Source organism: Zootoca vivipara, chromosome 1 (genome assembly GCF_965207765.1).
Source record: "Zootoca vivipara chromosome 1, rZooViv2.hap1.1, whole genome shotgun sequence".
In the NCBI taxonomy this organism is placed as follows: Eukaryota; Metazoa; Chordata; class Lepidosauria; order Squamata; family Lacertidae; genus Zootoca; species Zootoca vivipara.
Genome location: NC_142582.1, coordinates 62,764,247 through 62,779,650, shown reverse-complemented (window position 1 = coordinate 62,779,650; position 15,404 = coordinate 62,764,247). Strand labels below are relative to the sequence as shown.

The 15,404-nt window shown below is 43.6% G+C and overlaps 1 protein-coding gene across 1 annotated transcript; it reads left to right on the top strand.

Moving 5' to 3' along the window:
- Positions 1-2,684: 2,684 nt before the first annotated feature.
- Positions 2,685-13,746, top strand: PSMG1 (proteasome assembly chaperone 1). Its single transcript, XM_035120826.3, has 7 exons — positions 2,685-2,894; positions 4,338-4,435; positions 5,404-5,555; positions 6,799-6,861; positions 8,272-8,470; positions 10,342-10,478; positions 12,543-13,746. Exons 1-7 carry the CDS (start codon positions 2,749-2,751, stop codon positions 12,612-12,614), a joined length of 867 nt encoding a protein of 288 aa, XP_034976717.3. The 5' UTR covers positions 2,685-2,748; the 3' UTR covers positions 12,615-13,746.
- Positions 13,747-15,404: the final 1,658 nt, after the last annotated feature.

Genomic DNA, 15,404 nt, shown 5'->3' with positions numbered 1-15,404 from the left:
GAACAGCAGCGTGGATGCCTTGAACCTATGGGAGGATAGGGCAGTAATACATGACACTCGGGATGAAACATTTCCTTGACCTACTTCTTCATGATGACCTTAACTTTTTTTCTGAAAAATAAAAATAATAATTAGCCATTGTAGAGGAAAGTTTTTAAAGTATATCAACTCAAAATAAAAATGCAAGGGTAAAAGAATATAATAAAGCAAATGTGAGCTCCTAGAAATTGTCTAAAATGACTGCACTCCAGCTGTTGTGGCAAGTATCAGAACACAGTAATTCTTCCTGTTGTTCCACTGGAGTACTTTGAATCACTGCTAGGACATCTAGTGGTAGTTTACAGATTTTTTTTATAAGAACTGCAGAAAGCAAGCCACTTATCTACTTTGTGTCACAGATGGTGATGGTGACAGATCATCCTGCACTGGTTCTGTCTCCTCCAGTACTTTATCACTTTAGTGCAGGAATCTGAAACCTGTGGCCTTCCAAATGTTTTTGAACTACGACTCCCACAATTCCTGACCATCGGCTAGGAGAGCTGAGGCTGGTACAAGTTGGAGTACAATAACATCTGGATGTTGTATTCTGTAAGTCAGGGTTGGGAAACTTCAACTGAGGGGGCAAAATGTGACTCTGAATGATCCCAACTTTTCCCATTATGGAAGCCAAGATGACATACATATTGATCATTGAGGACTCCTAGCCAGGTGATGCCTTTATGTGCAAACTGGCATCCTGATTCCCAAAACACAGTGCTTTGTGTCATGGTGATGCTTGTGTGTTGTAGGATTGCTCTCTTGGGTCTTCTGTGCATGTGTAGCTGTTGCACAAGCATGGCTGTGCAGATTCAAGACAAGCTCCTACACAGAGTTTTCCATGGGGTAGGAAAGTGCGGGTGTGAGTAAGAGGATAATGATACGGAGCTAGTTCTTTAATCCAAAGAGTCAGGGCCTAAAGTGATTGCTGGATTTAATATATAGATTAATATATATATGTATGGGCTGTACTTCCATCTTGGATTCCACACTGCCAATTGCTGTGTTGTCTTATTGGGGTGCCACTTTTTTAAGTGATGAATATATGTATTTGCTGCCTTGAGCACTATTCTGTTGGAAAGGTTGGATGTATTTATTAAGGAGATAAATATATGGTAGATATAATCTAAAGCCAGGTACTATGATTGGAATGACAGTGGAATTCAAAACAAAGGTGTTTCTTCCTTACACTACAATTCTATTATTCTACGGCTTAGGATCCCTATATCCAAGGACAGCCTTTTCCAACAAACCTCAGAGCAGTAGCACCCCTCCCCAATGGGATGCTGTCCCTGGAAGGCTAACCTGGTGCCAACTTTGTCATCATTTCAGCACCAGACAAGGACAATTTTGTTTTCCTGGGCACCATGGGCGTAGCCAAGATTTTTGTGAGGGGCAGGCCTTTTGTTAGGGGGGCAGAACCTCAGTTTGCTATATATTTTTATTGGTTCGGGGTAGCTGCCCCTCCCTGCCCCCCCGACTACACCCATGCTGGGCAGTTGAATGTTTTTCTTATATGTTTTTAATACGCTTACACATTTTATTCTTAAAAATCAATTTGGGACATCTTTTGTAGAAAGTGATTCATAAACTGAATAAACCTAGGCTAACCTTTTCCCACGTCACTTGAATTCAATCAATGTAACAACTGGGAGCACTACTTTTATTTTTAAAAATTAGATTTGATATGTAAAAGTACAAAGATAAATAACCATCAGATAAGACATTTCATGAGGAATTACCAGTATCAATATAAAGAAAAGGCAACAAGTCATTCAAAAGATGACCCTCGCAGCCCCTTCCAATTCTACAATTCTATGAAGTTGGGAGATCCTCTCGCAAAACGTACAGTACCTTCCAACACTGGACAAAAACCCTTTATTCCCCCCCCCCCCCCGGCACCTCTGATTTCCCCTTAGTCAATCACATTGGAGCTTCCTCGTTTATCCAGTCGTCTAGGAAGCTATGCGTTTTCATCTCTTTTCGCCTATTCTGCCAGCGGTTCTAACTTTCCGTGCGCTTTACATTTTGGCTGCGGTGATTTTATTCTTTTACCTTTCCCGGCAAACCACATGGAGGCGTTTCATCCTGCAACCGAGCAGCGTATTTATGCTTGTGAAACGGCTAAAAAATACCTACACCAGGGCTGGATATACGTATAAGCTAAACAAGCTATAGCTTAGGGCCTCACTCTCTTGGGGCCCCCAAAATAATTTAAGGGGGGAAAACTGGGTGTACATTTCCAAAACATAAGATAAAAAACTAATAAAATAAAACCTACATACAGCAAGTGTTTTGTGTTGTGTAGGCTCCTATTTGTTATGTGCAAATGGCTTTAGATACCTATTAGGTCCATAAAGTATATTCAACACAAAAAAACAGCGACAATTTGTTGTTGACAAAGGACAGCTGGACATCTAAAGGGCCCCATTACCTTCAGTAGCTTAGGGCCTCATAAACCTAAATCCGGCCCTGCTTACACTGCTACTACGGCGGCGGCTTCGCTCGCAGGCTTCGCGGGAGAAGGGCAGAGCCCTACCTGCCGAACCCGACGGGCCTCCGCCCCAAAGAAGCGCGCTCCTCCACGGGCCGCCCGCCTGCCCTTCCTTGCCGGTCGCTGTGACCCGGAAGGGCTCCCGGCGCATGTCGCGGAAGGCAGGCGGACTGAGCGAGGCGGCCGCTCCTGCTTAGGCTGCCCGGGGCCGGGGGGAGATGATGGCCACGTTCTTCGGCGAGGTGGTGGCGCCGCCGTCCCGCGCTGGCGACGACGACGACGACGAAGAAGAGGCGGCGGCGGCCCTGGGGCGCGAGGAGACGCCGGAAGATCGCGAGATTCGCCAGCAGCTGGAGAAGAAAAGGTGGCGTCCAGGGCGGGCGGGAGGTAGAGGAGGCGCATGGAAACCAGGCACGAGGAGGAATGGGAAAGGCTCGAGTCGAGGCTCTCAGCCTCTGCGGGGGGGGGGGACACAAAAACAAAACCCCAACAACATTCTGGTCCCTTGCAACCCGTCACGTAACAACGGGGGCACTTCTGGGCGTGTGAAGAGTGCCAAACCTCAGCTGAAGGGGTCATGTGGTAACCTAGCCTAGAATGGTTGTCAGTGACGTTAGAGTTAATTTCACTTGATAGGTACATTTGTTTATATCCCTTCTTTCGTTCTAATCTAGTGGCGTACCGGGGATGGACTGCCATCTCGGCACTGGCCAGGCCCAGATGTGTGTAGTTTCTACAAGGGGGGGGGCAGCTATGGCATGTAAGAATGTGTTGTGTGGTTCCCAGTGCAATGGGTGTGAACACCTGTTGCCATCGCCCTTCCCCTTTCGGGGGAGTAATGCAAATCTGCTTGTGCCAATCTGTTGTTTTGGGGGCCGTTGCTCTGTGACAAATGTGGGTAACCTTTGACCCTCCAAATGTGGCTGAACTGTAGCTCCCATCAGACACAGCCAGGGAGTTGTAGATGAGCAACATCTGGATTGCCAAAAAGGTTCCCCCACACCTGCCCTCTGAAGTAAGGTTTACCAGATTTTTTCCAATGAATCCGGGGACACTTTTCAACTTCCTACTAAATAGATGGATTTTGTCAGGGGACTGACTTGTAAATTTGGGGACTGTCCCCAGGAAACAGGGACGTCTGGTAACCTTACTCTAAAGACAGTGATCCCCAGCAGAAGTGTGGGAGAAATGACAGTTTCTGGCTTGGGTTTTTGGGGGAGATTTGTCCTGGTTACTCCTTACAAAGAGTCACCCATACAGATGCTCCTTCATTTTACTTTTCACCCAGCAGGAGTAAAAAACAGTCTGGGGAATGAGTTTCAGTAGAATAGGACAGTATGTGGAAAAAGGTTTATACAGGCCAGGCCCTTCTTCCCCTCTATCGTCTTTGGCTGCAATGTGTAGCAACCCCCACCACCCCCAAAAACCCATGGAACTTCCTGTAATGTTATTCATCTTCTCTCCTTTTGATTTCCTTGCACAAATGGGTTGGGAATCCTTTTATAGGCTGTTGGCCTACTACAGTAATTGCTCTCTAGGGATGAGTGGAGAACTAAGCTTTTAATCCCAACCACAGTTACCTGAGGCTTGAAACCAATTGAATTCTGTGGGACTTCTGAATAGACATGGTTAGGATGGCAGCCTTAGCCTCTTGATCACTGATAGTACTGTGAACACCCAGTGTTCTATATTTAACCTTTCTCAATTGTACAAGTAACACTTCACTGGAATGGTGCCGCTTCTTATCCATCTTCTTGCTCAGGGTATGTTTAACCTTATTTTGTTTTTGTTTTATTTCTATACTCAGGGAAGTTCACATCCTCTGGAATCCAACATCTACTGCATCTAATAACGAGCAGTTTCCTTGCTCAAAGTTCGTATTGGCTGTAGGGCATAATGCAGTAGGTAGGCAATCTGTATGTGTTCTTCATTTCAGTGTTTAACTACCTGTAAGCAGGGCATGATAGAGATGTATAAGATTATGCATCTGCTACCGGTATTATCTTTTGTAATAGTAGAACTTCCATGTAGTTGAATGTAGGAAGATTCAGGATAGACAAAATTAAGTACTTCCCTCAGCACATACTTACACTATTGAATTTGCTCCCACAGGATGTAGTGATGATCACTAGCTCGGATGGGTTTAAAGGGGGATTAGACAATCACCTTTTGATGTGTACAAAATAGTGTGCAACCTTATAATTTTTTGTGTGCATGCACACTTTTTCAGATACACTGTGTATTTGAAGAAGTGTGTGTGCACATGAAAGCTTATACCAGAACAAACTTAGTTGGTCTATAAGGTGCTACTAGAAATTTTTTTATTTTTTTATTTCGACTGTGTCAGACCAACACGGCTACCTACCTGAACCTTATAATTTGTTAGGTATTTTGTAACTGAGTTTAGTAGGCATGTTTACCATAACCCCCTCCCCGCCAGTTGAATTCTATGGAAACCAAAAATGTTTATCTTATTTTCTTTGTATTTCTGTGTATATACACTAAATAATCTACAGGGAAGTTGCCTACATAAACTGAGCTGCATCACTCCTCTTCCACATAGCAACAATGGTACCCTGTTTCTCATATTTTAAGACATACCCATAAAATAAGCCATAGCAGGATTTTTAAGCATTCAAGGAATATAAGCCATACCCCGAAAATAAGACATAGTGATAGGCGCAGCAGCAATGCTGGCTGCAGCAGGAAGAGGAGGAAAAAAATAACACATCCCTTGAAAATAAGCCATAGTGTGTTTTTTTGAGGAAAAAATAAATATAAGACGTGTCTTATAATATGAGAAACACGGTAGTTACGAACAATGTGCAGAACATAACAGTGCTATAGGAAATAAATCTCATTTCTGCTTGCAGCATTCTTGTCTTCCTTTGTTTTGAATTCTGGAAGCTGGGAAGTCGTTGGATCTCTCAAATTGTGGAATGAGTGGTGCAGAACATCAAATACGACCAAAGTCCTTCCAACAGATTCTTTCTGTTTGTTCTATCGGTTGATTTCAGATCCCACAGTAAGTAAGATGGAGAGTTGTCCCCAACGTAGCATTAAGCACCCTGTCAGTACAAGGATTTTGTCTTAGGCAGCTGTACTTTCTGCCTTCTCTGCTCCCAAATGCCCTCTAAATCTGTTCCAGGGGTTCTCCTAACCCTCCAGAGCAGATTTAGGGAGTCCTATTGCACAAGTGGAAATCCTTGCACTGACATAATGCATTCATTGGATACCTCCTGGAGCTTAAGGAATCAGACTTGAGTTTGTTACCTGATTATATCTTTGTATTTAACTGATGTGGTTTGATGCCAGAGACGGCAAAGTTAGACTGTCCAGCCCTGCAGTGGTGTTTGCATTGAATCTTCTTGCCTATCCTTGTGTTTAAGAATTAGAACACCAGCAGTCTGCTTTCATGCAAGTGCTTTTGGACAGTCACATGCTTTCATATTAGCTACATAGTATGCATAACTTTAAGGGACCCAGGTGGCTCTGTGGGTTAAACCACAGAGTCTAGGGCTTGCTGATCAGAAGGTTGGCGGTTCGAATCCCTGCAACAGGGTGAGCTCCCGTTGCTCGGTCCCAGCTCCTGCCCACCTAGCAGTTCGAAAGCACATCAAAGTGCAAGTAGATAAATAGGGACCGCTCCGGCGGGAAGGTAAACGGCGTTTCTGTGTGCTGCTCTGGTTCGCCAGAAGCAGCTTTGTCATGCTGGCCACATGACCCGGAAGCTGTCTGCGGACAAACGCCGGCTCCCTCGGCCTATAGAGCGAGATGAGCACCGCAACCCCAGAGTCGGACACGACTGGACCTGATGGTCAGAGGCCCCTTTACCTTATGCATAACTTTAGATGTGGCCTTTAGTGCTGTGTAAATAATGAGAGATTGTAATATGGTAATCCTTCTTAAAAACACATGCAACCCCTTTAAACTGACTCAGCTTAGACTTGCATGCAAACCATGCGCTCCACCACCACTGAGTTACAGCCTCTTCCTTTTGTCTTATTGGTCAGTGAAGAAAGAGCCTTACAGTAACAATTGTCTGTGGGTGTGTCCTTTGTAGGATTAGCCAATATCAAGTGTGATGTGCAGCACAATCCTATGCATGTTCATTTCCCAAGTTCCATTGTCTTCAGTGGAGCCCCCCCGGAAAATGCCTGTGAGATTACAGCTTTCGGTTATCATAATTACTTTTCATGCTATATATATATATTAACATAGTTCTGTTTAAAATTCATGAAGCATTTATGACTGTTCTGTCATTTCAGGTTTTATTGTGCCAGTGCAATTGTTACGTGGCAGAGGACCAGCAGTTTCAGTGGCTTGAAAAGGTAAGAAGTGGAAGAAATTGGGATACAAAGCAGTGTTAGAAACTGAGATATGAAAGCTAGGAGCTAAGTGGCACTGTAATCCTAGGTTATGGGCACAACAACGGAATGTCTAGGCACGCTTTTTAATAACAAGAATACAAAGCTGAAAATGAATGAACTGCAGCTAAAATATTATGTTTATTTTTCACATGGTCTTAATATTCTTAAGAGGGTCTCTTCTCCAGTCTTCAGAGAGTAGCTGGAAGTGGGGAGGCAGAAAAAGGTCCTCCTTTCCTTCCTGTATTGCTGATTTGTTTTCTGGTCATTGTATATCTGTTTTACTGGGTAAAACATTGACATCATGTATCAAGGGCCAAACAGTACAGAATAATGGTTTACAATGCAGCATCTAAAAGGAAAATTGGTTGGATTGTCATTCAGCTTTGCCTGTCCTTGTTGTTGTTGTTGTTGTTGTTGTTGTTGTTGTTGTTGTTAGTGATATTGCACCTTTTCTTCAAGGCTCTCAAGGTGACATATATAGTTCTCTCCCTCCTCATTTTAACCCCTCAACAACCTTGTGAGAAGGGTTGGGGCAAGAGATAGTGACAGGCCCAAGGACACCCATTGAACTTTGTGGCTGAGTGGGAATTTGAATACTGGTCTCCCAAGTCCTATTCTGACACTTTCCGCTACACCACACTGGCTTGATTTGTTACCTGCAACTGTGTTGAATCCAGCCTGTTACAAACTGAAATCCTCTGTGTCATCCTCTGAACGGAGGAGGATATTGCCTACAAAAGCTGATAACCTCCTTTTCAACACACTTGCTCAGAGGCCTTTTGGCACTTTGACTTTGGTGCATTGGCATCTGTTCCTTGAAAAAGAATATATGATGTTGCATAGGACAGCTTCAAACTGGCATTGCCCCTTAGGCTGTATAAGATAGTGTAGCTCACGGTGTTGTGGCATTTCTTCAATCTGGGATTCAGTTATGGGCTGAAGGCCTATGGATGTCTGAGTTACAGGGACTGAATGTACCGACGAAGTCAATTAAATTGCAGAGAAAGCTTCTGCAGATTTATTGTGTCTCTCAGGTGCCACAGCACTTATGCTGCTACAGTCACTAATAGAACAATCCTTGAGAAATCTACTCAGAAATAAGCCCCCTTGATTTCAGTGAGGAGGGAGAGTAAGACCGTGGCCCAAAGGTTGATTGACTAGCAGTGGTATGAGTGCCATGTTGCCGTTGCTGCTTCCCACATTTGCCTTAAGGGTTGATATCATGGGGAAGAACCACAATAGTGCTGGAGGCTCCTGTAACACTGCTGGCATGTGTGAATTGGCTCCAGCACTGCTATTCATCTGTCTATTCATTTGTCGCACCGCTATTCATTTGTCGCACTTAAATCGGGATTTACATTTTCATCCTAGGTTTTTGGATGCATGCAGAAGACGGATTTGCAAGTGCTCGTTCTTTCAACGTGCTCTGTTACGGAATATAAAACAACAGAATCCACTCTAACACTTCCTTCTCCTTTTCTGAAAGCATTAAAGACAAGCACGTTTGAAGATAAAGTCTGCTGTTCATTACTAGAACAGCCAAATATTGCACGGGACCTCCCTGCTGCAGGTACTTAACAATGCAAAACCTTAAGTTGAATGTTGTTGTTGTTGTTTAGTCGTTTAGTCGTGTCCGACTCTTCGTGACCCCATGGACCATAGCACGCCAGGCACTCCTGTCTGCACTGCCTCCCGCAATTTGGTCAAACTCATGTTCGTAGCTTCGAGAACACTGTCCAACCATCTTGTCCTCTGTCGTCCCCTTCTCCTAGTGCCCTCAATCTTTCCCAACATCAGGGTCTTTTCCAAGGATTCTTCTCTTCTCATGAGGTGGCCAAAGTATTGGAGCCTCAGCTTCACGATCTGTCCTTCCAGGGAGCACTCAGGGCTGATTTCCTTAAGAATGGATAGGTTTGATCTTCTTGCAGTCCATGGGACTCTCAAGAGTCTCCTCCAGCACCATAATTCAAAAGCATCAATTCTTCGGCGATCAGCCTTCTTTATGGTCCAGCTCTCACTTCCATACATCACTACTGGGAAAACCATAGCTTTAACTATACAGACCTTTGTCGGCAAGGTGATGTCTCTGCTTTTTAAGATGCTGTCTAGGTTTGTCATTGCTTTTCTCCCAAATAAGTTGAATAAATGTCTATAGTGATACCTCAGCTATGAAGTGTCCTGCTCAAGGAGGGATGCACTTGGCACCAACTTCGCTGTCTTTTAGGCACCAAGCAAAAACCCCTTTTGATGCTTCCAGGCACTTAAAAAATATTTTTACCATTTCCATTTTTTTATATATAAAAAAGCCTCTCATACTATTAATGGTGTACTTTATAAGCTGGTTGTTTTTAATCAAACCATTGATTAAAGGTGGTTTGTATATAGCCCTGGAATAAATAAGTATAATGTTGTGGCTGCTTTTTATCTGGTCTTGAATGACTGGTGGATGTTCTCTCAGTGGGAGCTAATTGTTAGGAAAGAGCTGGAGAATTTTCTTCAGTGTTTTGCATGGGAAAGCCAGAACTGGAAGGTGACCCATGCATGTGCAAGCACAAGCCCTAGCAGAGGAGAGGGGTGTGCTGTGAATCAACAAAAGCAATTTATTTGGGGGCAGCAGGGGGGGGTAGAGCAACAGGTCAGAGTGAATTGCACTTTTGCTGGAAGGTTGAAGGCACTAATGTGGAGCAATTAATCTCCTGCCTGGCAGGAATGTGTGCTGTTTGCCTCCACTTTTTATGTTTTTTTTAAAAAAAGAAAATGGAACAAATATTACAAAAATGCCAGAAATATTCGGAATTTTCTCCTCCGAAGGGAGCTTACTGCAGCTTACCCTTGTAATTTTTCACTGTTGGGGGGGAAGTGCGGAGCATGTAACAAGAAGTTGGCTGGAATTCCATTCAGACTGATATTGGGTACCAATAGAGTTGTTCTCCTCAATATCATAAGATATTCTGCTGCTACAGCAAGTGGCAGTAGCAGCACCAGCCCAGCTTCATAAAATGTGTTTTATTGACAAAGCAACAGCTTTACAGCATCTACCCAGGCAGGTATGCCGGAATAAGTGATTTGCTTAATAGACTACAGGGATGCTGCAATTGCATTGTGCATTGCAAATCCTGCACGGAGCAGAAAGCTGGGCTTGATGACCTCTGTGGTCACTTACAACACTGGTTCTGTGACAGTGCCTTGAACATTGCGTTAAGGCTATGGAACTCTGACCTAGAGTGTTGGTTGGCCTTTTTTTCCTCATGACGTGTGATTCGTTGTGGGTTTCTTACAATATGCTTGCAGAAAACAATAAGGTGTTGTTGTTTTTTTAATGTATGATTCATTTTGACGAACTGAACATGTTGCTGATTTATTACCACTACAAAAGCAGGTTACTAGTCTCTTTTTCTCTCCTCTCCCCCCCCCCTCCAATGCCTCCTGAATTGTGCCTAGTTCTCAGTTACTGTCAAGTGTGGCAGATCCCTGCAGTGCTTTATCAGTGTTACACTGATATCATCAAACTGGATTTGGTAACAATTGAAGCTTTCGAGCCTTTGCTATCTTCCAGAATCCTGAAGGGTTTGGTGAAGGTAAGGTTTAATTATTAAGCCTGTATGTGGCCTTATTTCAGCTTGCCTGTCTGCATACTGGTCACCATAACAGCTGCTGTGAAGGGACCTAAGAGGAGGCCCTCTGGATCAGACCAAAGACCCATCTAATACACCTGTTCTCACAGTAGCCAGTCAGGTTCCTACAGGAAGCCAGTAAGCAGGACCCAACTTCAAACAGCACTCTCCAGAAACTAGTATTCAGAGGCGTAAGGACACTTGACTTAAACGTTTAGTTATGTAAAGTATTTCTTGGCAATTACAATAATTAAGGATTCAATTCCCAGAAGGGCCACTTTGTTGTATTTGTGGGTGCAAGCGCTGAAGCCTTCCAGCAGCATTGTATTGCTTTTGAGTCACTTCCATGGTACTGAAATTTTCTGCCTCTGGGCGTTAGAAAGGAGCTGTGAATGCAGATTAGGGATTACTGTGTGTCAGGGGTTTCCCTTGTTGAGTGCTTAAAACATTTGCTTAGCTGCTTGTTTGACTTTGTGAGATGCTGTCTTTGGCTTTGATTCACAGCTGGTTGGGATATAAATTGGTTTACATTGAGATTTATCAAAGGTTTATGTTGGAAATCCATGTTTAGGTCATGTTTGAAAACTACCTCATTATCCATGCACTTCGTAATTCAAAGGATAAAAGCTTGTCACTGGACTTTCTTCCACAGGCCACATAACAGAATAATTTAGAGTTAACCACACCTGCCCACAAATGTCTATTTTTACACCAATTTCAACTGCTGTTGCTTCTGAAGAGTCCTGGGAACTGTAGTTTGGTAAGCAGACTACAAATTCTCTGTTTGAGTTTTCTAGCCCACCTGCAGAACTATGGTTTTCAGACTTCCCCAGGACAGAGGGAATGACTGTTAACCAGTTAGTGTCTCTGGTGTAGAAATGCCCTTGGAACAAAGATCTATCAACTATTTCAAAATGAGTGGCACTCAGCTTGGCTTGCACAAAATGTCCAGCAACATAAAACGATCAATACACTCACCCTTCAGTGTGAGCAAGAAATGAAACTGACTGCTAGAGTTCTAGCCACAGGATGACTGCTAGAGTTGTCCTGAAGGTGTAGAGAAAATCTGTGGCAATCCAGTCTTAAATGTAAACTTTAACTCAAACATTGCTGGGGTTTTTGAATCCTGAAGCTCTTGCAGAAACTGCAGCTTTTAAAAAACAGCAACACAAAAAGTTAATGCTTTCTGCCCTGTCCTTCGTGATACTTACCATTCTTAGCTTTGTTGAGTTTGCTTTGGTTTAACGTAAATGACTGCCAAAGTATCTGAGGGTATTTCCACTATGATCATGAGTTATTGGTTCCTCAAACTAGGCTCAATAAGTGGATGAGGCTAGCAACCGTCAATCTGAAATGAAAGACGTCCATATGGTACCATGCGGTCCACACCCTGAGCTTGTACTGATGAACACACAGCAGAACAAGGGTTCCTCCCACCCACCTGCTCAGTGACTGGAGATGTGTCACAAGTGCTTCTCCATTGCCTGCATAGGATTTTCACAACTCTAAAGTGGAAGGAAAATTAACTGGAGGAATACTGCTACAATCCAGGGCACAATTAAACACACGAATTCCTGCTGGTTACAGGAGATATAAGATGGGAGAGTGCTATTGAGATTATGTCATGCTTGTAAGATTTCTACAGGCATCTGGTTGGCCACTGTGAGAACAGAATACTGGACTAGGTAGGTCTTTGGTCTAATCCTACAGGACGTTTTCTTACGTTCTTTAATGATCCACTGTGTGCTCAGTTGAATATTTTTTTTTCATTCTTACCTGCCTTTGAAAAATTAATTAGTTAACAAAAGTGTGAAGCAGGACCAGCTGGTTTGCAAGTTGCAGTCCATAGAAAGAACTGGATATGGTTGTCCTGGAACAGAATATGGATGCTACATTTCATATGTAGTGTACGGAGGGTTGTATGTGTTCGTTTTGAGAAGTTGAGTGGCCAAGAATAAGGAAATACGATAGGCAGTTATTAATGCATTCTTATCTTTACTGGATTTTTTTCTATTTTCTTTTGCCCAGGACATTTCAAGAAACACAGAAATATTGAGAAAAGTGGTGACAACAAATGAAATTGATAACATCTACACTTAAAATGGAGAATTGTCTCGGATACTTTCAAAATCCAGTATTTTGTCAACTGCAGCTACTTTGCCTGGAAGCATTTGGGACTTGTAGTTCCTTTAGAAGTGGAATGTGTTATCTTTTGTACCATATGCTGACTGTTGTGAAGGGGGTGGGGTGTTACCAGCTAAAATGAATTAAAAAGAGACATTTTTATTTTTCACAAACTCAAGTCATTTTTTTTATTTTTGCCATGAGCAAAGGCAACTCCTTACATTCTTCCACCAGTAATCAAATTATATTTTAATGCAGCAAAATAATTGTAGTGGATGTGGCAAAGCCTCTGTCTGTAATTGACTTGGGTTGGCCTCCTACCACAGAAGCAGGGCAGGCAGCAAAGCCTGTGGATGCTGTTAGTTGAAGTGCTTAGGTTCTAGAGATAGGCAAGGCAGGCAAAATAGTCTAATAAGATGCAAGGACATAGGAAGCAAGCACCTGATGACTGAGAAGACAGGAGGCTAAGGAAGGCTTAGGAGAAGAGGGTGGGACTTTTAAGAGAAAGTGGCCCAGAGGAATTTCTTTATGGGGAAGGAAAAGAAGTAAAATGGTGAGAATGGACAGGTAGGTAGAGTGGCCACTTACATTTCCTCTTTTGTTGGCAGTGTTTATCACCACATAAGGAGACATAGATTTGCATAGGATAATTTACATGTGTAGATTCAGAAACAGTTGCTATCATTTCAGTAGAAAAAAGGATCCGTCCCACAATAGCAAGGAAGATTGACCTGTGCATTTATTCAGTCTGTTTTCTATAGGTAAACTATAAACAGGCAACTTCAAGGTCCCTATTCTTCCTTTTGTGTGTTAAATATCTTTATAAACTGGACTTCGATCAGATGGCCATTCAAAACAGAGAACTCCTTCCAATTGAAGCTTTTCCTTTGTTAAGAAGTACCTATGTCAACACTATAGCTAGGACACAAGCTCAGGGACAGGAATTGCAAAGTGTGGAATAGCTAATGTTGCTTGAAATAGCCGGTTAAACCTCTGTCTGCAGGCTTCTATAACTGTACAAAACAACTTTACCTTGTTACTTAATAGCCAGTTAAGTTTTTCAGTTACATTGCTTTCAAACAATAAAACCTTATACTGTACTAAGAAATTGTCCTATGAAGCTTGTTTTGCCCCTTTGAAATTCTGCAGTTTCCTGCCTTAGGTGGTGGCTGCAAAGAGAACATAGGTGTCCATAAGCAGCACAAAGTGTGGGATCTGGAGCTGAGTTAGGGAGCTGTCGACTCAAGAAGGCTGCAAAGAAGACTGAGAAAATAATGTCCTCACTGCCAGTCTCTCTTTACTCCTGTTCTTAGTCACTTACGGTTGTATCATCTCCTTCCTTTCAAATAAGTTGCTAAGGATAAAGCATTCTGGGCAATCAAACAGGTTGGTCTTGCTCATTCAGGGATTCCCCCTGGGTTTACTGGCTCTCTCTGCCCTGAGGCTCAGGAAGCAAAGTGTGGCTTGGGTGTGGTCAGATGGCCTATGAACATGGTGAGACAACCATGTTGAGGCACTTTAGGACCACCTTGAGACTGCCAGGACTGCTGAGGTTCTCCCTAGGGTCCCACCCTGCCTCTTCAGAGGAGGCCTCTCCAAGGTCTGCAGTGGGCAGGATCCCAAAAAGATGCAACTTGCCTTTCAAATAAAGACAGTGAGCCTCCCATGAACCTGCTAGACTGGGAACATTTTTCTGCACCTTGTCTTGAACCTTATAGAGGGGTGCCAGTGAATGCTCTATGTTAGTAATTATGGATGGAATTCAATGTTGTTCTAAGACAATTGTTCCATTGGTGCTCATCTGATGGAACCATCTCCTCTCTCCTCCCTGCACACTGTTCTGGGGGTTCTCTCAACACACACCCCCAGGGCCAATTGGGGCAGGGGCATGTTCAGGGGGAGGAGATATTATTAAGTTAATATACTGCTCATCACAAGACCATGAGGCAATTTACAACCTAGAATACAAAGGTCAATAAATATACGGTAGGTATGGTATAAAAATCAAAGCCTGTGGGTAGGGACCCAGGTGGCGCTGTGGTTAAACCACTGAGCCTAGGGCTTGCCGATCAGAAGGTCAGCGGTTCGAATCCCTGTGACGGGGTGAGCTCCCGTTGCTTGGTCCCAGCTCCTGCCAACCTAGCAGTTCGAAAGCACGTCAAAATGCAAGTAGATAAATAGGAACCGCTACAGCGGGAAGGTAAACGGCGTTTCCATGTGCTGCTCTGGTTTGCCAGAAGCGGCTTTGTCATGCTGGCCACATGACCTGGAAGCTGTATGCCGGCTCCCTCGGCCAATAATGCGAGATGAGCGCGCAACCCCAGAGTCGGTCACGACTGGACCTAATGGTCAGTGGTCCCTTTACCTTTACCTTTTTATGGTATAAAAATCAAAGCCTGTGGGTAGGGACTGGCTTGTTTTGATTATATGTAAGCTACTCTGGGGGCTCTAAGCAAGCAAAGAAAACTCTTATTTTCCTTTTGGAGATCTTAACAATTGGGACACAACTCACCCACCTAGAAATATACTCTGTCTCTTCTGTCCTCCACTCTCCCCCATGCCCGATTTTTTTCCTGGTGACTGCTAATTTGGCTTAGAAATTTACAACCAAGTGAGCTGAACCAGAATAGACAAAATCTGGACTGCTTGCCCCACCCCTCTCTTGAAATAGTCTGGGGGTTAGGTGGGGGACTGTCATGTGTTGATATTTGTGCATGGGGTGGAGAGCAGGAACTGGAGTCCTTGTTGTCGTTAAGTTGTGTCCAA

Excerpts from the sequence above, each read along its gene's own strand:
- PSMG1 (XM_035120826.3), top strand. The coding sequence starts at position 2,749 with ATGATGGCCACGTTCTTCGGCGAGGTGGTGGCGCCGCCGTCCCGCGCT. Across the intron at positions 2,895-4,337 it reads CAGCAGCTGGAGAAGAAAAG|GGAAGTTCACATCCTCTGGA; the intron begins GTGGCGTCCAGG and ends TTCTATACTCAG. Across the intron at positions 5,556-6,798 it reads GGTTGATTTCAGATCCCACA|GTTTTATTGTGCCAGTGCAA; the intron begins GTAAGTAAGATG and ends CTGTCATTTCAG.